Raw genomic sequence first — 24,734 nt, 5'->3', positions numbered from 1 at the left:
AAACCCAGAGTGCGCTCGGAACTTGTAGGTGTGGAGGCACAGGATTTGACCGGCGTGTGTTGTGTCTGAGTTGAGGCTCCAGAGTATTGCTTGGATCTAAAAGGACAACAAACTATCATTACACCTGGGTAAAACTTAGTCTATTCTCTTTGGACCAAATAACAAACTCTGCAAGGCCAATGCCTTCTGTTACAGTGGGTGACATTATTGTCACAAGGAAAGATGAAATTGCCTACCTGGGTGGCTGGGTTCCATCCTAGAGGAAAATCTTTCCTGTGACAAAATGCCAACCAATGTAATAAAAAAAAGTCAACCAACGAACAAGATTCTTGTACCGGAACTCCTCTGTGGTAAACAAGAATACCTTGAAGACTCTTAACAGGAGCACTCATTCAAGGGTACTATGACTGCTTGCACCTCATGGTACCAAAGCACATCAAATGCCCTAAAAACAAGACTACAAACATCACAAAACAAACTGGTCAGTCTTCTACTTGACCTTATTGAAGAACAACAATATGCGCCAGGAGAGACGGTCAACTCTGAGTCCGCTTCACATTGAAAGTGATCTCACAGACTAACTTAAAGCAGAAAAGATCATTGATGCGTGAAACGTCGAATTTTTTTTGTTTCATTAAGGTAAGACAATGGTAAATCATATTTGATGCCTTCATTTGAACAATTAATTTGCACTATATGAAATGAGTGGGGCTCGCTGTAGTAGCCTAGTAGATGTGGGTGTGTGTGTATTGTATGACATCAGAACCTGGACAGCACCATTTGTGTGCAAGCAAAAAAGAAAAGGGGAAAATGTTGCGCGCTCTGCGCCAGTCTCATCCAATCTATAGCCTACCCTACTGTCCAGCTCACCTGCCGCCTATGCGTGCCTGTGATTTGCATACTGTTTAGTTAGGGGTTGATTTTCATAATTTAAGGGGCATATTCAGTCGTTTTACCCCTTAAAAATATGTTCCATCATTTAAGGGGCATATTCAGTAGTTTTACCTCTTAAAAAACACTTAAATTGTGCATACATCCAAGTTCAGGGATATGTTCCATAATTTAAGCGGCATATTCAGTAGGTTTACCCCTTAAAACCACTTTAAACCATGCCTAAATTCCCTGAATAACAAGAAATATAATTAAGGTGTACAAAAGGCCCAAGGACTGGGCAGACGAAGACTGTGGGGTGCTGTTGTGCTGTTCTGTAGCTGGACGCCTCTCAGACAGACTGTGGGTTGCTGTTCTGCAGCTGGACGCCTCTCAGACATGTCTAGACATGTCAGTCGATAGCCAGCATCTATATATACTAGTGGGCTTTAGTGATTCCTTCAGTTCATGTGTGCGTCCCTGATCACAAGTAGGTAAGTGTTAAATATGTGCATAATGAGGACGCTTAGTTATTGTCGGTGATTTATATGGTTAAGGCTTATACTAATGTTATAATTCTACCAGCTGTATAGGAAGCAATTTACCAGTATGTTTATAGTGATAATCTAGCCTATTGGGTATAATCTATGTTGCTGATTATAGTATTTAGTATCTGTTTAGCACAGTTTATCCCTGTAACTAGTATAGGTAAAGCACTGCTTATCCCCATTGGTAGTTCCACTCGTGAGGTTTATGTTACTTGTAGCAACAGTATATTGTATAGTATATAACAGACCGATTAATATGTATTAGTAACGCTGATGTCTTTGTTTCCTCCCCATTTAGAGCCACACACTCACATACTCCCACCGTGTTAATGGGAAATAGAAGTAGAAATTGCCTGTGCATCTGTCTGACCATTGATAATAAAACTCATCAAAGAACGTTCCTGCCTCCCGTGTCCTGACTAGACACCCCGTGTTGTTGACTACATTTCCTAACCACCAAGAGCTTCACTACATAAGGGGTGAAGTAAGGACAAATTAATGGCTAACTGGACACCTTATAATGTACTTACTTTACCCCTTAATATGAATAAGTAAGTTTTTTTAAGGGTTATTCAGGGGTGAATTCAGTAGTTTTTCCCCTTAAAAAGTCTTAGAACATAAGGGTTTTTTAAGCCACTGGGGCGACAGTGGTTCAGGAGGTACAGTCAGACTACAGAGCAGTTGTCTGGTAATCCGGAGGTTCCCGGTTCGCTTCCCGCTCCTACCAGCAGGCAGCTTGTCGAAGTGTCCTTGAGTTTACCCCTAACTGCTCCCGGCGGTGAGCAGGTTGGCACCTTGCATATAGTTGCCTCTAGACTGCCATCGTTCGGTGTGTGAATGCGTGACGTGAGTGAATGTGTATAATGTGACTGTGAGGAACAAATTGTAAAGCGCTTTGGATAAAAGCTGCTATATAAACGCAGCCATTTACCAAATTTGAAGGTGTAAAATTAAGAGACAACCCACACGGCAGGAGCTTTTCGAGCGACGATCGCGCAGCAACTTCTGTCGCCTGCAGGCGCCATGGCCATCGCATCAATGCTATTTTTTTAAGGCGACACAGCAAGGACAATAATGACTTACGGTTCTACTGGTGTATCATTTCAATTTGTACACCATTAATTTATCAATACATTCATTGATCAATAACCTACGTATTATTACTATATAAAGACTCAAAATAGTTTACATGATCAGAGTACTGATCAGTGACCATGCAGGAACACTTGACTTATTTAAACTATAACAGACGAGCTGATTGATTCTAGATCATAATTAATACCCATACTTTGGAAAACTCGAAAACCCTAAAAACTCTATAGGTTTGATTCATTTAACCTCGATGTGATTCAAATGAACGTATCGATAAAAAATAATCGGACTGCACAGCACCATTTTGTAGACACGAAATGAGGAAGTAAGGGTATAATACTGGCATCCTCCTCTACAGTTTCGTTTCTTGAGAAACCAGGACAGGAGGAGGGACGTCTTTGGGTATAAAACCCTACTTCGCAGTTGCATTGCTCACAAATCACGGAGAAACCAAGTGAAATAATAGCTGAGAGTCTTGACAACAAAGATGGGTAAGTCAGTGTATTATCATATAATATGCGTCAGTATATTTTTCTTAATACAATAGGTTTTATTTCCCATTGTATGTACATTGGAACTGTACAGTGAACAGTGTACATATTATTATAATAGGCTGGTCCGGAAAAACCTGCTGATCCGGAAAATGTCTTGCAGTGACATTATTAGTCTATTGTCAATGTCTCTTGTAGCTTTATAGACCAAATGTATGAACCAACTGTATTAATCCCTGGAAGTTCATTGCCAAGGAGGAAACGGGCACATTTAAATTGGTGATAAATAGCCCAAATGAAACCTGATGAAGTGATGACTCATGTCATAGTCATACTTGGGTAGTTTTAGTTCCATGATCACATGCATTTGAAATAAGTAGTTGCAATTGTCATTTGTAGCATATTTGGTAGGTGTGGAGAAAAACACAATAATGGGCTATAAAATGCAGATATTGATTGAAGAAGTGTGTTTTAGTCGACGGCGAAAGAGATTGGTCGGGTTTCGCCTGTCCTAACTGGTGGGAAGTTTGTTCCACCATTGTGGAGTGAGGCAATAGTATGGGTTCTGCAGCTGGAAGCATCTCGAGTGAGGACCGAGAATAGGCGGCTTCTCTTCTCTACGCCCTCCCAGAGCTCGGGAGGGTGGGTCTGAGAGGCGGCCAAGGTAGAGCGTCTGGGTCTTGAGGGTGTGTAGTTGAACTGCGCAGTTCGGGTAGATAGTACCATTGACCGGAGGCGTGAATACTTTACCCAAGGCAGTTGTCCTTCCGCGTTCGGTTTGCACGCCCTGATTGGCCCCTCAGCGCCCAATCGCGTTAGCCCTACTATCGCTGCACGAGGAATACTATCCAATTTATACAAATGGAAGTATTGATTTCGCCTAACGAATCATTAAAAAAATATACCGTTAACTGGAATATGTTGTTTCTTTACACATGTTGGATTATGTAATTGGTTTGTCATGACAAACCAATAAAAAATCGTGAATTTTACTATCACTCAAGCGCCATATAGACTTTATTCTGTCAACCTTGACAATGTGCTATTGATGTAGACTAATCAAAGTATTTTAAAATGCTTTATGGCTAATAAACTAGACTAAATATAGCCTATAGAACAGATTTTTACAGCCTAACGTTAATATAGAGATGAAAACAATACGTTATTTATATTGATTGATTGATTGATTGATTGATTGATTGATTGAAAAGTTTATTAACAGATTGCAGAATGGGTACAGTACAGCTCAATACATACAATTGTTAAGGGGATGCAGACCAGAGAAAGACTTTAGTCTTGTTTACATCAGGGTCCCCCATTTTCAATTCATCATAACACACACAACATACAGATAGACAGTACTGCTACATCTATACATTTATGACATACCAGATTTGCAAATACAGTACTGTTTGTGATACAAAAAGTGTCCAGAAAAAGAGTGTATATACATTTGACGTAGAAACTGTACATTGGAGGAGGCTGGGTTGATGTGATGTCGATTGATATGAATAGATTTGACGTAGAAACTGTACATTGGAGGAGGCTGGGTTGATGTGATGTCGATTGATATGAATAGCGCGTTACGTTAACCCTTTGATCGCCGGGGTTAAATGAATAATTTACCATCCCTCGCCAGCCCTATTTAACATGGAGAAGTTCCCCTTCTTTGCAGGGCTATAACTTTTTAAATTGTATTGCTAAATTGACATTACCATGGCCCATTCAAAGTCCTATATCTATTGTTCAGGGTGTAGCAACGTTATACTTTTTCATTCACATATTCATACTAAAATACGGTCTAAAGTATAAGTATGTTTTTATCGTTTTCTGCAGCTTTCTCCATGAACGTGATTTATAGCTCCAAATGCATTATATTGATGATTGTATACAGTTTGATAGCAATCGGCGCGAGATAAAAAATTTCAACTGGACGTGGTTCTAGAAGTTACTACGTATGATCTGATGTTGACCGGATGGGCGGGGGGTCGTTTATAATTCCGTGGGCAACGTTATATCATTCATCTAGTGTGGGTGATATGATCATTGGAGCAGTTAGTATAGAAGAAATTACAAAATAACGCTGAAACTCACCGTAGCTTCCTCTCGCCGTTGGGAGATGAGCGTGGAACAGATTTTTTTTTTTTTTTTTTTTATTATTATTGCAAAACAAAATTATTAAAAGTCAGTACTCAACACACAATGCATAATGAAACTAACAATCAAGGTGGCTAAAATGACATGCAAGTACAGAAACAGAAAACAAACAAAAAAGTCTATAATAATATTTTACCGTATACAGTATATATCCAACGAAATTACCAATTCTACCAATGCCTTATACAGGATATACCCCTAATACCTATTTTCTAAAACCCTACACACATATGCTCCAGCTCGAACCCCCCCCTCCCGGACCCCTCCTTGGATAGTACCTCCATTATCCCTCACTCCTAACCAGACACTACCATTATAAGCTAGCTTTTATTCTCTCCACCACTTCTAACCACATTGACATTTTGGATTCGTTGAGACCCAGAATTCTTGCTGTAGATATTTCTTGATAAATCACATCGAGATATGTAAGAAACCAAACCTTCCGGCGATAAAACCAATCTCTTTAGCTGTGGATTTACTGCAAACTCAAAAACATCATTCAATAGTAATACAGAGGGGTGTACTGGTATATTCCAAGATACGAGTTTTGATAATTGATGGGTCACATCTTTCCAGAATGCCTTAACTGGTGGGCAGTCCCAATACATGTGCATAAATGTCCCTTCGTCTCCATTTGTACATTGGGAGCATTTTGAGTCTTGTTTAAGACCCATTCTGTTCAGTCTTATAGGAGTCAAGTATGTCCTGTGAATATAGTTAAGATTGATTTGTTGATGGTCCGGGTTCCTTGATGTAAGACGGACATTTGCCCATGCTTCTTGCCAATCAAAGTCACTTTCCAGGTCTGGTATATCCCTCCTCCAGACAGAGTCTAGTTGGAGGGTTTCATACGAGGACGTTAGTAATTGATAATAAAAACCTGATACAAAACCTCTCGATGTTTCTCTTTCATAGAAGAATTTGTGGTATCTGTGGTGTTCAACTGGTATGTGTAATGGAACACCGTGAGTCTTCAAGAACAGAATTTTTTCTATTATGGGATATAGAAATACCCGATCCATTTCCAGGTTGTATAATCGTATACGTCCAAATCATGTTGTTTATCAAGTTATTGGCAACGGATCGATATCCATTGTGTCGAGCTCGAGTCCCGGGACCTATAGCGAGTGATCGGACCAAATTGAAATGAGCACCAACTTCCACTTCCCTGTTTCTTCCCTGGGCGATCTGCCGATCGGCCACCAGATGGCGCTCTTGAACCGTTAGAGAGTCGACAGGGGCTCACCAGTACATATAAAGTCTGCGGGGGAGAAATATGATTTCGATCACAGATTTTTGAAATATTGATATCAAAGACGCTGTACAGCGTCATCGGCAGAATAAGCATGGCGGGGAATGACGTGTTTCAGCGTCAACAGCGATTAAAGGGTTAATAGAGAGATGAAAACAATACGTTATTTATATTGATGTGAGAGATGAGAACAATACGTTATTTATATTGATGTGATGTCGATATGAATAGCGTGTTACGTTAATAGAGAGGCGAAAACAATACGGAGTGATAGTAAAATTAGCAATTTTGTATTGGTTTGTCATGACAAACCAATTACATAATCCAACATATGTGTAAAGAAACAACATATTCCAGTTAAGTTGAGTGATAGTTAGTTTTAGTATATGATGCACGACGGAGGAGCAACAATACGAGGAAATGGGAGGAAGTTGAGTGATAGTTAGTTTTAGTTATGGCGGAGCAACAATACGAGGAAATGGGGCTGTGGAACTGAAGTGATATTGAGCGAGTAGTAGGGCTAACGCGATTGGGCGCTGAGGAAATGGGAGGAAGTTGAGTGATAGTTAGAGAGGCCAATCAGGGCGCGCAAACCGAACGCGGAAGGATAACTGCCTTGGGTAAAGTATTCACTCTGACTGGAGCCTTACGCTGTCATAGTGAGTGACACTGCCCAGCCATATACGGTACCATTGATTGTTTAGGGAAAGCCCTGCTATTATAGGATATATTACTCTTGTAAAGGCTCCCACAGAGTCGGTACTGTGAGCGGACAGGTCTCTGCGCGGCTTGTCCGAAGTCGTTTGAAGTTTCATAGTCGAGCGAGCGTACCACCGCGTACCAATTTCCTACATTTCTCGTGCCAGTTTACTACATTTCCCACAATCCTTGCGCGCACTGGAGTCAGTCAGACATTAGGCGTGTTCGAGATTGATTTCGGCTCGCCTCGAAAGTAGACGAGAGTAGACGAGTGCAGCCGGGGGAGGAGTTAAAAAGGCGGACACTTCAAATTTGAATAGACCACTGCACTTCCGCGAATTAATTGAATGTGGATGAGAGCCTTGATGTAAGTGGTTGCAGCTATGGCTGTGGGGGTGCTAGAGACATGATGCAATGGACTTTTATGCGCCTGAATCTCCTGAACACGGCGCGACCCATTCCTAATCGATCAGAACTAAATCGGCCGAGATCAAGTCCCTTTTTCAGCACCTACGCATGCGCAGATTGTCAACGGAGTCTGAACGGCACAATAGGGGATATCTGCAGAGCCGCAAGCCCAACGCCTGGGCGGGGCTTCGTGGCTTGTACTCGGTTTGAGGCGGGATATATACGTTGGGCTTGCGGTTCTGCAGATATACCCTACTCGAACGGCTCGAGGCGACACGGAATTAATCCATCAGAGGGGGGAGCTTCGGTGGATTATCCTGTGCTTCAGCCGAACAGGATAATGAAAAGATTATCCCACTAAATGGCCAGACGCGTCTTATGGCGACATCTACAATTACCTCATTGAGTCTCCAGGTAGACTAATGTTTATATTTAAGTGCAGTGGTCTATAGCCACTCACACTACCACCACAAGCTCCCCCCCTCTGATGGAACATTCCACATTCATTTGCACGTAGTCTCGTGCCGTTCAGACTCCGTTGACAATCTGCTCATGCGTATGGGGAGTAGGTGCTGAAAAAGGGACTTGATCTCGGCCGATTTAGTTCTGATTGATTAGGAATGGGTCGCGCCGTGTTCAGGAGATTCAGGCGCATAAAAGTCTATTCGATCATGTCTCTAACACCCCCACAGCCGTAGCTGCAACCACTTACATCAAGGCTCTCATCCACATTCATTCATATGCTCCCCCCGCTATCTCCTCCCCGATTTCAGAATCCCGGAAGTGTTGCGGTGGTCTATTTCCTACATTTCTCGTCTATTTCCTACATTTTCACACGGCAGGGTTTGAAAGCTCGGCGTTGCTAATAAACATTTAAAAAAATAATTATAAACTGGTCAACACTGCTCAAAACGGCTGTATTTCCGTATTTGGCTGCCTGGTGCGCCTGCGCTGTGATCACAGCGCATCTGCGCATGCGCATCATGCACCCAACACCGGAAATAATGCAGTGTTGACCAGTTTATAAAAATTATTTAAAATGTTTATTAGCAACGCCGAGCTTTCAAACCCCGCCGCACAGTCACGAAAGGGGCTACCTGCTCGCCTAGTCTCGCATGGCAGATATCGCGTTCACGTTACCACACAGACATACACACCTGTTCAGCTCATTATAATGCGAGGGCCGTGTGCAAAATTAGATTAGATTCAAATATATTGTGATCACAGAGCACACTAGACTGTGTTAATATACCATATTTATATACCATCTTGTTGCGCGCTCCTGCCCACCGCAGCGCGTGCACGCACACACAACACACTATAGGGCTGACCCCTATTAGTCGATTCGTCTACTAATCGGTCGAAAGGAGCCGTAGTCGACCAGCCAACCTCTTAGTTGATGAAAAATTATATTATTTTAATTTTTTTATCATTCTTTCCAAAAGAAAAGAGGCCTAGAAGCGTGGCTAACGCTAATGGCACGCATACCAGAAGCGAACTGCCTACGAAAACAGGCACAGAGGCACTGAAAGAGGATTTCACCCATCTAATGAACACACTAGACTAGAAAAATAAGATAAGATAAGATAAGATAAGATATTCCTTTATTGATCCCCTTGGGGAAATTCAGGCATCATAGCAGCATGGGGGGGAGGGGGGGGGGGTACAGGTAGTAAAACAACACAGTGTACAGGTAGTAAAAAAACAACACAGGCAGTGTAAACAATTTGATCAATATGGTTAATATAAATATCAAGATGTATCCATCAGTGGACCAATTGCATGTTTTTGCAGAGGACAAGAAGCCTTCAGTCGACTCCTTCAGACATTAAGCACCCCCCACAGCCCAAATGGAATGATAAACATTATTTTTTTTTTATTATTATTTTTTTTTCGACTAACGGCACATTTTGGCCAATCATAGTCGACCATCCAAATACTTAGTCGGGGACAGCCCTACAACACACACACACACACACACACACACACACACTAGGGGTGTAACGATTCAACCTTACAACGATTCGATTACGATTCTTCAGGCGACGATTCAATGCATCATGAAATCTCTTCATTTGACCACGATTCGATTCGATTCATTTTTGATAAATTTTCGATACATTTTCTATCAGTTAATTCCCCAAAGAAATGTGAATACACAAATGTGGCTGGGGGAACTGATTAATTCTAAAGATATTTGCCGCATACCTTCTCCATTTTGTCCTCTGAGTTTTAAATGTTGAGCATGGCTACCTATTGCTTACTCCGTCATCTCATAAAACAGACAGGTATGTTTTTCTTACATAATGATTTTCCAATTCTAATTTTGAATATTTTAAACTTTTCAGCTCTACTGAAGATTTAAATAGATGAAAAGAGTGGACATGTGTCATGGTGGGCCAATGCAAAATGGAGGTAAGAGATACAGTTAAAGTAAACTGTTTTTAGGTTGTACTCAATTTAGAAGACATAATGCCCCTTTAAAGGTAGTATTTTATACTCCTTTCAACAAGTTAATATAAGTCTCTGAGGTCCCCAAAACATGTTTTTGAAGGTTTTTGCTGAAAATACCACTCAGATTATGCATTATAGCATGCCTCTACTCCTCTGTTTCAGTCCTGTTGACAGGCTGTTTCTGTGTCTGGACCTTTAAATGCAAATGAGCTGCTCCCGCTCCCCAACACCGCGCACCAGAACTATCAATTGTTAGAATTAAGTGATTATTATACTGTGATTATAATCACTATACTGAAATACTCCTTCTTATGATCCATCTTGGGAGGCCACTTAATGTGTGCGTTCACCCGTATTAGAAGTAAATATGAGATGTTAACTTAATATGAACATATATCGCAATATGTATCAAAATAATTGAGTGGGCGTCTGGGTATTGTAGAGGTCTAAGCACTTGCTTACCACCGCAGAGACACAGGGTTCAAATCCCGGTGTCAGCCCGTACCTCCGGCTTGGTCAGTCGTCCCTACGAACACAATTGTCAGAGTTTGCAGGTGGGAAGCCGGTGAGGGTGGTTGTTGCAATAGCGACTCCTACTGGTCGGTTGTGAGCCTGTTCAGCAGGGAGGGCATCTGGGAGAGATAGCGCAAACCTCTGCGTGCATTATGCTCCTCTCTGTCGGGTGAAAAGAAGCGGCTGGCGATTCTGCATGTATTGCAGGAGGCATCTGTTAGTCTACACCAGGGGTTCTCAAACTTTTTTATACCACAACCCCATTTTATTTAGGATTTTTTTTGCAACCCCACACTTAGGGCTAGATCCACAAAGAATGGATTGCACGGTGCTAGTTGCACCCTTACTTACAATTCATTATGAATTGAAAATGGGGGACCCTGATGTAAACAAGACGAAAGTCTTTCTCTGGTCTGCATCCCCTTAACAATTGTGTGTATTGAGCCGTATTGTGTATTGAGCCGTTCTGCAATCTGTTAATAACATTTTCATTCAATCAATCACTGCGCAGATTGATTGATTGAATGAAAATTGTAATTTCAACATGGAATTAAGGAATATCAAAATAAAAGCACACGTTGTTGAACTTGATCATGCATATTTATTAGAAAATGTAATTACAGCACTGTTATCAATACACGTTTATAAAACGAGGCACATTTTACGCGACCCATAGTTTGAGAACCGCTGGTCTACACCCTCCCCAGACTGACAGTAGGGTAGTCTATACCCTCCCTAGACCGGCAGTAGGGTAGTCTACACCCTCCCCAGACCAACAGTAGGGTAGTCTACACCCTCCGTAGACCGACAGTAGGGTAGTCTACACCCTCCCCAGACCGACAGTAGGGTAGTCTACACCCTCCCTAGACCGACAGTAGTGCAGTACAACAGCCAGGGAAGAATTGGCATAACAACTAAATTGGGGAAATGAAAAATTAATAAAAATAAAATGCAAATAGATAATAATCACAGTTATTTGTTTTGACCATATCGTGCAGCCCTAGAAGCCACACTATCAGCTGTGCAAGGAATCATACAACCTGCAGTGCACCAGGTCCAAGTCCACTTAGGAGAAGAGTAGATGTCCTCCTTGTCCTAAAGAAATTGTAGTTTGCCTGGCCCAAGAGCATTTAACCCTTTACATGCTGCCCAGAATCTGGGGGCAGAAATCAACCCACATATTGCTGTATTAACTTATTAGACATACTTCAGCATGGGAATGGTGATATGCATGCAAGAAAAGTTGGAAAGGTCCAAAAGTCAATCTCTCTACTCTTCCTGTTGATTAACATATGATGTCTTCTCATTTTAAATATTTTGAACTTTTTCAGCTTTAACGAAGATTAAAAGAAGTGACAAAAGTGGACAGACATTATCATGGCGGACCAATGCAAAATTGAGGTAAAATTATAGTTGAAATAAACAAACACGTTTTTTTAGCATGCACTCCGTTAAAAAATATTTTTTCAATTTTGATAGTACATTTTAGATCCTATAACAACACCAAGAAACTGACGTGAATTGCCTTTTTTAAGCATGTGAATTACCTTTTCTATTTGGCATATTATCAACTACTAATTTGGAGAAATAAAGTACGTTATTTATAAATAAGATGTTGCCTTTCATTTTAGAATGAAGAAGATGACTTATCAGCTGATATCAAGGATTGGAGTAAACATCAAGTCAGACAATGGGTTCTGAAGGAGGTCGATGTGGATCCTGACGTTGCACATATCTTGTTTCAGCAAAATATTAAAGGTGCTAATCTTTTACTCTTCGATTATTCAAAGTTGACACTATTGGGTATACAGTTTGGCCCTTCGGACCTGATCATTCATGCCAGAGATGAGTTGTTGAACAGTAAGAAAGAGCAGCTGCCAAGCCCCATAAATCAGCCCGGAAGACCATGCAAGCCCTATCCGTTTCATAGACACCATGATGCATGTAGATACAAGGCAAACAGCATTCTCGACATTGCAGAATCAGGTGCCTCAGACTATATCGAACCCTGTCACGAGTATAAAGCTTACATCCATGTGAATGATGAAAACAAAATGATTAAGTTCAAAGATGAGGTCATTAGATTTGCAGCAGCCTGCATGAATAGCAGAACCAATGGCACCATACATTTTGGAATAGGTGACAAGCCAGAGTTCACACATGGTCAAGTTCTGGGAGTGGATGTCAAGGACAAAGAGGCATATGAAAATACACTAAAACACGCCATTGAGGATCTTTTTGAATATAAACACATCCAGGCAGCTAAAATGTGCATCAAGCCTCCTCGATTTGTCGAGGTTCTCAATTCGGATATGACATCATCAGAAAAGTATGTGATAGAAGTGGACATAGTGCCCGACTCTACGATCTGTAAAGACAACATCTACCATACTTTCACAAGGAAAACAAAGAAAAAGACCAAAGGTAAAGACAAAGACGGAGACGAAACAAAAGAGTGTAAACAATTCTTTGTCCGTGATGGCAGTAGCAGCAGGGATCTTGTGCCAACCATCCACGCAAAACCCAATGAATTTGAAAGATTTGTTGACAAGTTGACACAACTATTACAACTACGAGAACAAGCGGAACAGAAGCACCTCGGCGTGGTCAGAAGTAGCTCCCAAGGCTCAAGATTGAGTGAAATGATTACCGGTGGATCTCAGTCATTAGACAAATCTTATTTTGAGCGATATGTCATTGTAACCAACAAATCGCATCCAGTCCAATTGGAATCACTTGCGTTTCTTCGTGAACTGAATCCGACAGCTGTTCTGGACTTTGACCCGGAATCTGGAAAAAATGGATTGCAGAGACACTTTGAAGAGCAGTGTACAATGACCAAACACTTACCAGCAGAGTATAAAATCACAGAGGCCATTGAAGACATTGCAAAAAAGCTGAAATTGACCAGAAACACAAGCTGGGTCTTCTGCAATGGGGGCATCAATGGAGAGGAACCCTCAGACGTAGAGCACTGGTCAATAGACAAGGGAGCATCTGTTCGAGATGTCATTTCATTCTTGTGTCGGAAGGAGGTCCTACCGCCTAAGAGATTTCTCATCATCTTTTTACTTTTGTCTACGGTGAATGAGAAGATGGACCCCCTCCTGGAGGCTTTCAATACATTCATGCAGGCGCTCAATGGCACAGAGCAAATCCTTTGCGTCTGTGAAAGCGAAAGAGTATCCACTTCCTGGAAGGACCTGCTTGAGGCTCGCTATGGAATCAACATTTCTGGAAGATGCATCTACAAGCTCAGTTTTGCAGAAGTCAATGGCACCATCCTCAGTCTTCTGTCAAAAAACCGCAGAGCCAGTCGTTTCCTACCTGGTGTCGGAGGTGGCAAAGTGCTGTTGGAAAAGAAAGCAGAGGGCAGCTTGCATACTTTAGACATCCTTTGTGTAAACCAGTGTGAGGGGGGGAACGAGGACAAAGCACTCATCGAGGAGAACTTCTACAAAGGAGGAAAAGTGTCATGGTGGAACTTCTACTTCTCCGAGCAGCCAGGATCCATGCCGTTCATTAAACGGGACAAGTTTGACTTCATCATGGACACAGTCATACCAGATTTGATGTCGTTGAGAAAAGCATGCGTGTCCTTCAACCTAATGCATATCGCTGGGTGTGGTGGAACAACTTTAGCCATGCACATCCTGTGGGCGCTGAGGCACAAGTTCCGTTGTGCAGTTTTGAAAGACAGCGACGTTGACCTGGCTGAGGCAGCCACCCAGGTGGTCAAGCTGCTGACGTGTGACCACGAAGAGCACTCCCCTCGGATCCCCATGTTGCTGATGATGGACGACTTTGATGATATGGACAACGTGTTTGATCTGCAGCAACTCATTGACAAAGAGTGCGTGAAGAGAAACATTAGCTCAGGGTCGCCCCAGGTAATCCTACTCAATTGCATGAGGGCGGAGTCAGAGTGGCAACAGACAGAATCAACTAAAGAGACTGTGTTCATAGGCAATAGTCTCTCGGAAATGGAGCAGAGGCAGTTTGCGCAATCGGACGTCGAGAAAACCTACAAGAATGCTGAAACATTCTATGGTTTCATGATCATGAAGAAGAACTTCATGCCAGAATACATTCAGGGGGTGGCCCACAACACCCTAAAGGGATTCAACATCGATCAGAAATCTGCACATCTCTTTGCCATTCTGGTTCTGTTGAATGTATATGGCAGGCGAACCTCACTCTCTGTCCCTCTCTGTGAGGAGTTCCTTGGTCTTCAACCAAAGCCATATTGTGGATCTAGCAGAGTTGAAGACGGATTTGGAAAGCTTTCCACACTAATTACCAGCTGCTCAGTTGAGGCTCAGGTGGTATTCAAAGCTGTGAGAATGATCCATCCGAGTATGGCCGAACAATGTTTGAAGGAACTCGCCACACACGGTGTGACAAAAGTTAAAATTCTCGATCTACTGCTCACCACCGACAAGCTCTATGAGTGCATACAAGGGAAAAACAAACTAGCCCAGGATGTTCGCAACATGCTCTTGAAGAGAAACTTTTCAGTCAAGGGGCAGGATTCTCAGTTCTCCCCCCTTATTCAGCATATTGCAAAGGAGACACCAGGAGAGGAACAAAACGTGCTGATCAATGCAGCTAAGCTGTTTGAAAAAGATGCGTTCATCTCTCAGCTGCTTGCCAGGTATCATTACCTGAGAAGACAGGATTTCAAAGAGGCAAAACAATGGGCAGAGAAAGCAAAGGATCTTTCCAGAAATAACTCATACATCATGGACACTGCAGCACAAGTCATCAAGCACGAGCTGAAGAATGCAATCGCAAAGGAGAAGGATGCCCCTATTAATCATGAGAAGATGAGAGACTTTCTCAAGATGGCCCAGTCAGCAAGTACCGCCTTCAAGGAAACACAACTGATGGCAAGGAAGGAGTCAACTCAACGTTTGCAAAACAAGAGAGATAACAGCCCTTTCAACACTGCAGGGTGTCTGGGAGAAATCCAGGTAGCTGTGATCATCATCGAAATACTGAGGAAAACTCCTGTGTTTTCCTCTGGCGATGTCCGTCACGACATATTAAGTGGAATTCTTTCAGGTCAAATAAAGGTTGAGGACGCTGAGAGGAATGATCCCAAATATCGCACACATTCACCCTATTACAAAGTTCTCAAGCAGTTTGAGGAACTACTGTCCAGCCTCAGATATCACATGAAGGCACACTTTGATTTCCTTGACCGTTTCTATGTCAACCTGGGTCCCAGATTCAAAGTGAAAGACCGGCAAGAAGTGAAAACCCGACCTGCGCTGTTCAGGTGTTTTCAGGTGTACGTTGACCTGTTCTGCAGCACGGATTCCAAAGAGTTGCGAAAAAACGAAAACATGGTGATCATGCTCGAGGTTCACCAAGCAAGGCAGTTTTTGGAGATGCACAAGGCTGACACTCACTATGGGATTCTGAATCACCTCTCAAGTGGTAGCCCACTTATGGAGACAATAGTCCAGCACTATCACTTCATTCTGAGGAATTCCAAAGATCAGAGTGTAAAGGAGAGGGTCAACTGTATCTATGCCAATGTGGCACTGAGTTGTATCAAACCTTCAGAACACCTCATACCCTACCAGCCACTTGTCGGTATGCTTTGCCAAGTCCTCCAGGGGCAAATCCCCTCAGATGACACTCTAGCGGTGCACTTCATTGCAGTCGCACTGTTGTGGCCACAGCAGAGTTCACAGGCGCAACCTAGGGAATCTATGAGAGTGGGGAGATATATGTCACAGATGAAGACCTCATTTCGCAGTGAGATGCAGTCGGTGTACAATGGCAAGAGGCCTGTCGTTCACTTCTTCCTGGGGAAGCAGCAGGGTTACGGACGGCTGAAACCCCTTGGTGAAATAGAGGGATGTGTCGGGGGCCGAACCGGGCAGGAAGATATCGCCTCAATGTGGGAAAATGGCAAAATATGGAAAGAGAGGAAGATAGAGCAGCTCCTTTGCATGGTGACAGGCGAGGTGTGCGGCAACTTCATCCTGGCGGGAACCATTAACAGAGACATAAAGATAGAAGTCCATCCGATGTTTAGAAGCCAGCTTAGTGGACGAGCATGTGGGTCAACAGTATCGTTCTTTGTTGGCTTTTCAATGAAAGGCCCACTGGCTATTGACATTCACTGAACCATAGGAGCAGTATCTATGCATACTTAAACCCCAGCAAATCAAAAGAAAAAAGTAAGAGCGGAAATTAATCAATTACTTACATCTGGCTTTTATCGGTTTTATAATAGGCCTCATGAGTTGCTCTCCTGCCAAGGAAAATATTGTGTCTTAAGGATAGGTTTAACTTATGGATAACCTTTAAGGTTCTCTCTCTTTTCTTATTGTCTTATGTAAATAAAGCAGGGTGTATTACGTTTTGAGTATGTTTAAATGTTACTGTTTCTATATAGGGCTGCACAATTAAATTACATTTTGAAATTGTGTCAAAATACCATTCTAATTTAAGTACTGTGGTTCTGCAGTTGCTCTGGCCTACAAATTGTGATCTAAATTATATGTTTGATTTGTGATAACACCTTTGTGTTTGAGTGATACCATTGCCTTGTTTTAATATTATTGTTGAATGCACTGATGTTTGCAAAGGTGCATTGTGCAGGTGACCAATATTGATGTTGTACCAAACTACAACACATTTATGTAAATAAAGCAGGATGTATTTGAAGTTTAGAGTATGTTGAAACTTGAGTTTCTATGTTTATATTGTATTAAATGATGATGATGATGATATTGGGATACCACTGTTGCTTTTGCATATTGTTCCCCTCATCATATGTTGCTGAATGTACTGATGTTTGCAAAGTTACTTAACACTTTGAGTGCCAGCGACGAGATTTATCGTTAGTTCATGCCGACCGTTGAGTACCAGCGACGATAAATCTAGCTTTTTTTTTTTTTTATTATTCAGCTTGCTTCTATAGCGTGCATAAGTACACATATACTATCGATAATCTAGCGTTTATTTGAAAACTATTCATAATTAGGCAGAAAAATTACATTTTTTTGTGTATTCCAGAATATTCCAGTAAAGGGCGATTATCACAGAATCTTTATATTTTCCTGAAACTTAAAAAAAACGAGCGTTTTTCAAAATGGTATAAAACGGAAATGAACCGATTAAAAAAACAATCCGTTTCGACAATGTTGACTGCAAACACGTCATTGATAAGCGACGGCCAGATTAGACACATAATTTAAGACATAGTTTATGCGTTTGCAAATATGAGAGCTCTATCATTGAAGTGGACGCTGGCATACGGAGCCCTTTAGCGCTCCGCATGGCTGGCACTCAAAGTGTTAATGCCGACCAATATTGATGATGTACCAAATGGCAAACACCTCAATAATATTGAATTCTATAATTTCCTTATCATATATTGCTGAATGCACTGATATTTGCAATGTTACTTAATGCCGACCAATTTTGATGATGTACCAAACACCTGAATAACATTGAATTCTATCATTTCCTTATCATACTATATTGCTGAATGCACTGATATTTGCAAAGTTACTTAATACCGACCAATTTTGATGATGTATTTCTTTTTAATATTTCTATTTTTTTTATTATGTTTTTGGTAGATATTTTATTGGTTTTTACCGGGCAGTCCGGTAGAGAGAGAGGAAGTATGGGAGGATAGAGGGGGAAGACATTCAGCAAAGGTCGCCGGGTCCGGGAGTGGAACCCGGGACGGCGGTGTTGCACGTGGTGCGCCACCCTGATGATGTATTTTCTATGTTTCTATGTATTTCTGTTTTTTCTATGAATGAAAATGTTGTACCTAAACAGTTTTCAATTAAATGTTACTTTTGACTAAAGAAGACTGCAGCATTCATTATTATAAATATGAATGTAGATGTTTGATGTTGATGATGAATGTAGAATTCACATATGTTCTTCCTGTGCCCCAGGACAGTTCAGTCAGTATTTGTGAACATGTTCTCCTAGAGCTAGAGAGAACCCTCCAATCGGTGATGTCACTGGGATATAAAATGTGGGGCTATAAAATGTTTGTGTGAGCTCTTGCACCCAAATTCATTTTTATATTCTAGCATTGCTAGAATTAAAAGATATGCACACCATATCTATAGTACAGGGGTGGCCAACCAGTCAGAGACTAAGAGCCACAAAAATTACTGTGGTACCACAAAGAGCCACACCATATACCAGCACTTCTCAACCTTTTTTTTCAGTCACGGCACCCTTCATGTGTTTATAGGTCTCACCCTCTGAAGTTGCTAATGTCTTTTTTATTTGGGCCTCACAGGGTTAAAAGTACCCTGTGAGACCCACGTTGCAAAATTACAAAATCACTTTTAGCCATTTAAAAAAAAAATAATGTTTATTTAAAAAATGTTAAGCACATGTATAGTCAATTGGTCCTGTTGTTCAGCCTCACAATGCTATTTGATAGTAAATGTGTTTATATGTCCCACCCTCTGAAGTTGCTAATGTCTTTTTAATTTGGGCCTCACAGGGTTACCTCTTAAGCCCGAGATATACAGTAAAAGTGTATATTTTCAGCATTACGTTTGTTTACCAATTATTTTAACTGTTATTAGTGAAATATAAGATTATAGAAATCTCATGGCATTGAGTCGGAAACCGGCGCATATTGACAGGAGGAAGTGGCACAGCCAAAAGTGAGTGTAGTCTTTTGAAGGAAGAGATTCAGGGCTTTCAACTACCCTACCCAGCTCACACCAGCCCCTGTCAATCATCTGACTTCTGGATTTACTTTTTTATTTCTCTTATTTTTTGGGATTATCTCCCACAAACCTGAACATTATTGCCATAAAACAGAACGCAGTTAGTTTCTCTACCTTTCTGTGAACGTCTTGCAAAAAACGGTGTTGCAATACGATGAAAAATGGTGGAGAAATTTACATTATAAAAAAGATGCAGAATTCAATACTGTATCTACAAAACCTTCTGTTTAATCATCTTCCCTTTATTCATTTGCTTAGATTTTTCAGGTCTGGTAAATTTTAGCATGGTGTTATTCAGTAAATTTTTTTTTTTTTTTTTTTTAATAGAATTTATATTCTCCTTTGGTTCATTACAATTTACTCAAGCCTAGTAACAGACACACTATTTCTGACACTGATCCATATATGTCCCTAGATTCAGATACTAAGAACATGCAAATGGACCATTAATTTTTTTTTAATGTTTAATCTACGTCCTTATGGAATAAGTGACATAACGTTTTTTTTTATGGATGGAAGAGCCGCACATTGACGGGCAATGCAGACGATGACTCGGACTTGTTAATTGATACAAATAAAAATGTCTTCTAATAGGCCCTAATCATTTGGTATAAGATATTGATGGACCACAAAGTGATTCCATCAGAGAACACATGCTTACAGTCATTTATGTTTAATGTAGACCTTTTTATTATTTGTACGTCAGCTCTTTGACTGCCAGAGTGGAGTGGACTCAACCTTGATGACTTGGACTCGGACTCGGGTAATGGGGACTCCACTCGGGCTCTTCTTTGGTGACTCGGACATGCACTACAACAATTTTATTTTAATACTTTATACTAAGTATCTTGTACAATATCATCCTTAACTGAGGATGAGATTGTTGATGATGATGTAATTGATGTTGATAATGATGTAATGTATTGGATATTGTTGTAAGTGCCGGACCCCAGGAAGAATAGCTTTTGTCAAGTGCAAAAGCTAATGGGGATCCTAAATAAACATAAACAACACTGATTGGTCCAGCACAAAGTAAAGGTGGTTTGACTTATAATAATAATAATAATAATAATAATAATAATAATAATAATAATAATAATAATAATAGGGGAGGAGCAGGCACTTCATTGATGACGGCGAGGACAGGAGACTGCAAAAAGAAACACAACTGCATCAGTTAGATCTGCACTGCAGCCTCAAATATTTGCTTAGATTCCCAATGGCTGATCATGTCTGCCTGACACCCTAGTACTACAGTAACTATCCAAGAGACAACATGCTCTCTTGTCTGCAATGGCACCCCAAGTATTTAGAGTTTTGCCCTAACTGAAGGAGAAGAGAAGGGCCATCTATTGGAATGTGTTAATTTAATAGTAATACTTAACCTACAGATACTGGCCTGTACATGATATTGATGATACTCGCATGGTAAGAGTACTGCATTCCTGTTCCTTGTTTGGTGCTGTTGTGGAGTAATACACTTGTTACCTGTTGCTAAAAGAACAGTCCAGTAGGGGGCGATCCTACACTGTTTACACCGGAGTGCATGTTCTTGGATGCTAGCTGGAGACATGAGAATAACATACACAAACCTTTCTCAAAAGGACATTGTCTATGGATTTGTTATGGACAATAGCAAAGATGATTTTCTGGTTAATAACATTATTTTTGGAAAATGTTATATACACAAATCAAAGTACAGTATATGAAAGTGAAACCTATATGAAAGTATCTCAAGAGTTCCTTACAAATCCTTAAAGTCATAAAAAAATGCAATGGGACTTTTTTTTTTATTTCTTTATTACAGGAAAAAAATTATTGAACATTTCAATTGTAAACATTGTACATTTTCCATCTTTTTTCCTTTTTTTCCCTTTCCCCTCCCTCATTCCCACCCCATCCCCCCCACACCGAGGTTGTTGACAAACACATCTGCAAAACATACAAACACATAGCATAGATGTTGCTGGGAAAGAAAAACAACAACAGTATCAATCCGACCCATCTGCATTATGCACAATTGTTTAGATAAAAAGAGATAAAGAAAAAAATAAAAATACAAAAAATAAAAATAAAACTCTCTAACACGGATGTGGCTGTGGAAGAAAGTCAAAAATGACATTATCTCACTCTTTCCCCCACCCCTACTTATAGTGTTGTGGTAATTCTTGAATAGTTTGATCTTCTGCAGCTGTGGGACTTTTTAGCATAATAGAATATATTATAACCTATCCCTTTAAATATTTGTATTTTAATATTGTTTCAATCGGATTCGCCCTGAACTGTATTTGATTGATGAAAAGCTACACAGAAAAGTGGTGTTCACCAAACACCTTACCTTTAGAGGGATTTGTCGTCCAAAAAGAACCAGACTAAAAACACACTTCTTCAATCAATATCTAAAATGAAGGAGAAAAGAAAAACACTAACCTTCATACTGTCTTCTAGTATCATGCACTCTTCCACTAAACAATCTTCCTTGCCTATATTACTACCTACTATACTAATATGTCTCTACAACTAACATAAAAACATAACCCAGTTTAAAAGAAAGTAAAACAAAAAAAGGAATATTGGAAAGGTATAAGGAGGACGGAGAACATGACGTTTGGCATTAAAAAAAAGGAATATGTTATATAGAATATGTATGAACTAGTCAGACTCATGTAGGCCTATGTCTTGTTGAGATGTCGGGGGAATGTGGGAAACAGCCATGTTACATGTTGTATGTATAGCAATTGATGGTCGGTGTGGGGAATGGAAATTCACAAGCTTAGCTTCTTCCATCCCCCTTTTCAAACCATTAAGTGTTGTCTATTGTATTGTTTTGTGGTGGTTTGGTTATTGTACTGTTTTGTGGTTGTCTTGCATTGTATAGGTTGCATGTTTTGAAATAAATAAATTCAACTGAAACTACTCAACACGTACTGTAGCACGCACCCACGTTTCAACACCGTTTGATGGACATTGTTACTCAGCTGAAAGAGTTGTGCCCTTCCTGCTGACTTGTACAGAACTTGTAAAGTCACTTTGGATAAAAGCATCAGCTAAATGACATTAATGTATAAATGTAAGAAACGGGCATTCTACTATGACATTAGGAGAGTGAGGCAACGTATACCATCTGAGCCAGGGAGACACTGTGCTGGTGGAAATGGATGGACGGAAACAAAGGTCAGCCGCCCCCCCGGGCCATCGTCCACAATCCCAGCTCCACGCTGGACTCTTTTCGTATCACAAACAGTACTGTATTTGCAAATCTGGTATGTCATAAATGTATAGATGTAGCAGTACTGTCTATCTGTATGTATGTCATGTCTAAATGTGGTGCTAAAGCAATGTCCAAACATGAGACAATTCAAACTGATGTATAAGGAAATTATGTTCACAAGGTACAGGGATGAAGAAGGGACTTGATATTCACGGGTGTTTACATTTTTATTTTGTTTTCTATTTTATTTTATACATATATAGTTTTTGTTTTTTGTTTTGCATATATATATATATATATATATATATATATTTTTTTTTCTTTTTTCTTTTTTATGTTTAAAATAGTACACTCATTTGAGTAGTGGAAAAGGGGTAGGATTAAATAAGTGTATACTTCTTCCTACCCCTTTTCGAACATGCAGATTGAGTTGTTTTTTTCTTTTTTGTTATTGTTTGTTGTATTCATTGCATGTTCGAAATAAAGACTTCAAATCAAATAAAAATGTATGTCATATATGTTGTGATGAATTGAAAATGGGGGACCCTGATGTAAACAAGACAAATGTCTTTCTCTGGTCTGCATCCCCTTAACAATTGTATGTTTTGAGCTGTACTGTACTGTACCCATTCTGCAATCTGTTAATAAACTTTTCAATCAATCAACGCCATGGTCGTACCTGGTGGAAAGGGATCAAGGTGAACAGGCTATTAGGAGAAACAGATGCCACCTGCGTCGGGTACCAAAAAGAACCACTCCCTGTGCAGCACCCCTCAGAACCACTCCCTGTGCAGCACCCCCTCAGAACCACTCTCTGTGCAGCACCCCTCAGAACCACTCCATGTGCAGCACCCCCTCAGAACCACTCTCTGTGCAGCACCCCTCAGAACCACTCTCTGTGCAGCACCCCTCAGAACCACTCCCTGTGCAGCACCCCTCAGAACCACTCTCAGTGTGCAGCACCCCTCAGAACCACTCCCTGTGCAGCACCCCCTCAGAACCACTCCCTGTGCAGCACCCCCTCAGAACCACTCCCTGTGCAGCACCCCTCAGAACCACTCCCTGTGCAGCACCCCCTCAGAACCACTCTCTGTGCAGCACCCCCTCAGAACCACTCTCTGTGCAGCACCCCTCAGAACCACTCCCTGTGTGCAGCACCCCTCAGAATCACTCCCTGTGCAGCACCCCTCAGAACCACTCCCTGTGCAGCACCCCTCAGAACCACTCCCTGTAGCAGCACCCCTCAGAACCACTCCCTGTAGCAGCACCCCCTCAGAACCACTCCCTGTGTGCAGCACCCTCAGAACCACTCCCTGTGTGCAGAACCACTCCCTGTGCAGCACCCCCTCAGAACCACTCCCTGTAGCAGCACCCCTCAGAACCACTCCCTGTGCAGCACCCCCTCAGAACCACTCCCTGTGCAGCACCCCTCAGAACCACTGCCTGTGCAGCACCCCCTCAGAACCACTGCCTGTGCAGCACCCCCTCAGAACCACTGCCTGTGCAGCACCCTCAGAACCACTCCCTGTGTGCAGCACCCTCAGACAAGGTCACAAGGCCAACTCTGAGATGAGGTGAGTCATAGGACAGTTACTGTCTCTCGCCACACAGGGGAGCCAGAGAGACACACACGACACACCCAAGCTCTGGGCAGAGTGCACAAAGCTGGATCTGTAAAAGAAACAAGTTGGACTATGAAAAAAATATACAGCAGTGGAGGCTGCTGACCAAATTTGTAGGTGAAGCACAAATTATTATATTATATTATATATTAAATTATATTTTTAAAACATCCCCCACTGTGTGTCAGTGGTCAGTGGACACAGATGAAAACATATTAACATTAGGTGACAGTGGACCTGACCAGATGAAATCATATTAGGTGACAGCGCACCTGACCAGATGAAATCATATTAGGTGACAGCACACCTGACCAGATCAAAACATATTAGGTGACAGCACACCTGATCAGATCAAAACATATTAGGTGACAGCGCCCCTGACCAGATCAAAACATATTAGGTGAAGGTGACAAGGAAGCCACAGACTCATACCCCCCCGACACTCAACTAACCGCCTCGGACAGTCCTTCATACCAGTGGCCATCAGGCTCCACAACAGTGGGCAGGGACTGCTGCCAGACATCGACCTAGAACTAATAGGAACCCAAGTAGGACAATAACACTACCTTATGCATACTGCACCTTATGTGGATACTGTGAATAATGAATAATGTATATTTCAGTTAGTTAGATAGTAAATTATAACACTACCTTATGCATACTGCACCTTATGTGACACTGTGAA

The 24,734-nt window shown here is 41.3% G+C and overlaps 1 protein-coding gene across 1 annotated transcript; it reads left to right on the top strand.

The window, feature by feature from the left end:
- The first annotated feature begins 2,875 nt into the window (after window positions 1–2,875).
- LOC311238599 (sterile alpha motif domain-containing protein 9-like) lies at window positions 2,876–18,295 on the top strand. The gene is made up of 4 exons (XM_084326721.1): window positions 2,876–3,001; window positions 9,866–9,932; window positions 11,816–11,885; window positions 12,116–18,295. Exons 3-4 carry the CDS (start codon window positions 11,862–11,864, stop codon window positions 16,622–16,624), a joined length of 4,533 nt encoding a protein of 1,510 aa, XP_084182847.1. The 5' UTR covers window positions 2,876–3,001; window positions 9,866–9,932; window positions 11,816–11,861; the 3' UTR covers window positions 16,625–18,295.
- The last annotated feature ends 6,439 nt before the right edge of the window (window positions 18,296–24,734 follow it).

This window comes from Notolepis coatsorum, assembly GCF_963971535.1.
Source record: "Notolepis coatsorum genome assembly, chromosome: 12".
Lineage (NCBI taxonomy): Eukaryota > Metazoa > Chordata > Actinopteri > Aulopiformes > Paralepididae > Notolepis > Notolepis coatsorum.
The sequence above is the reverse complement of the archived record's forward strand: the minus strand, read 5'-3'. Positions and strand labels throughout refer to the sequence as shown.

Excerpts from the sequence above, each read along its gene's own strand:
- LOC311238599 (XM_084326721.1), top strand. The coding sequence starts at position 11,862 with ATGGCGGACCAATGCAAAATTGAG. Across the intron at positions 11,886-12,115 it reads CGGACCAATGCAAAATTGAG|AATGAAGAAGATGACTTATC; the intron begins GTAAAATTATAG and ends CTTTCATTTTAG.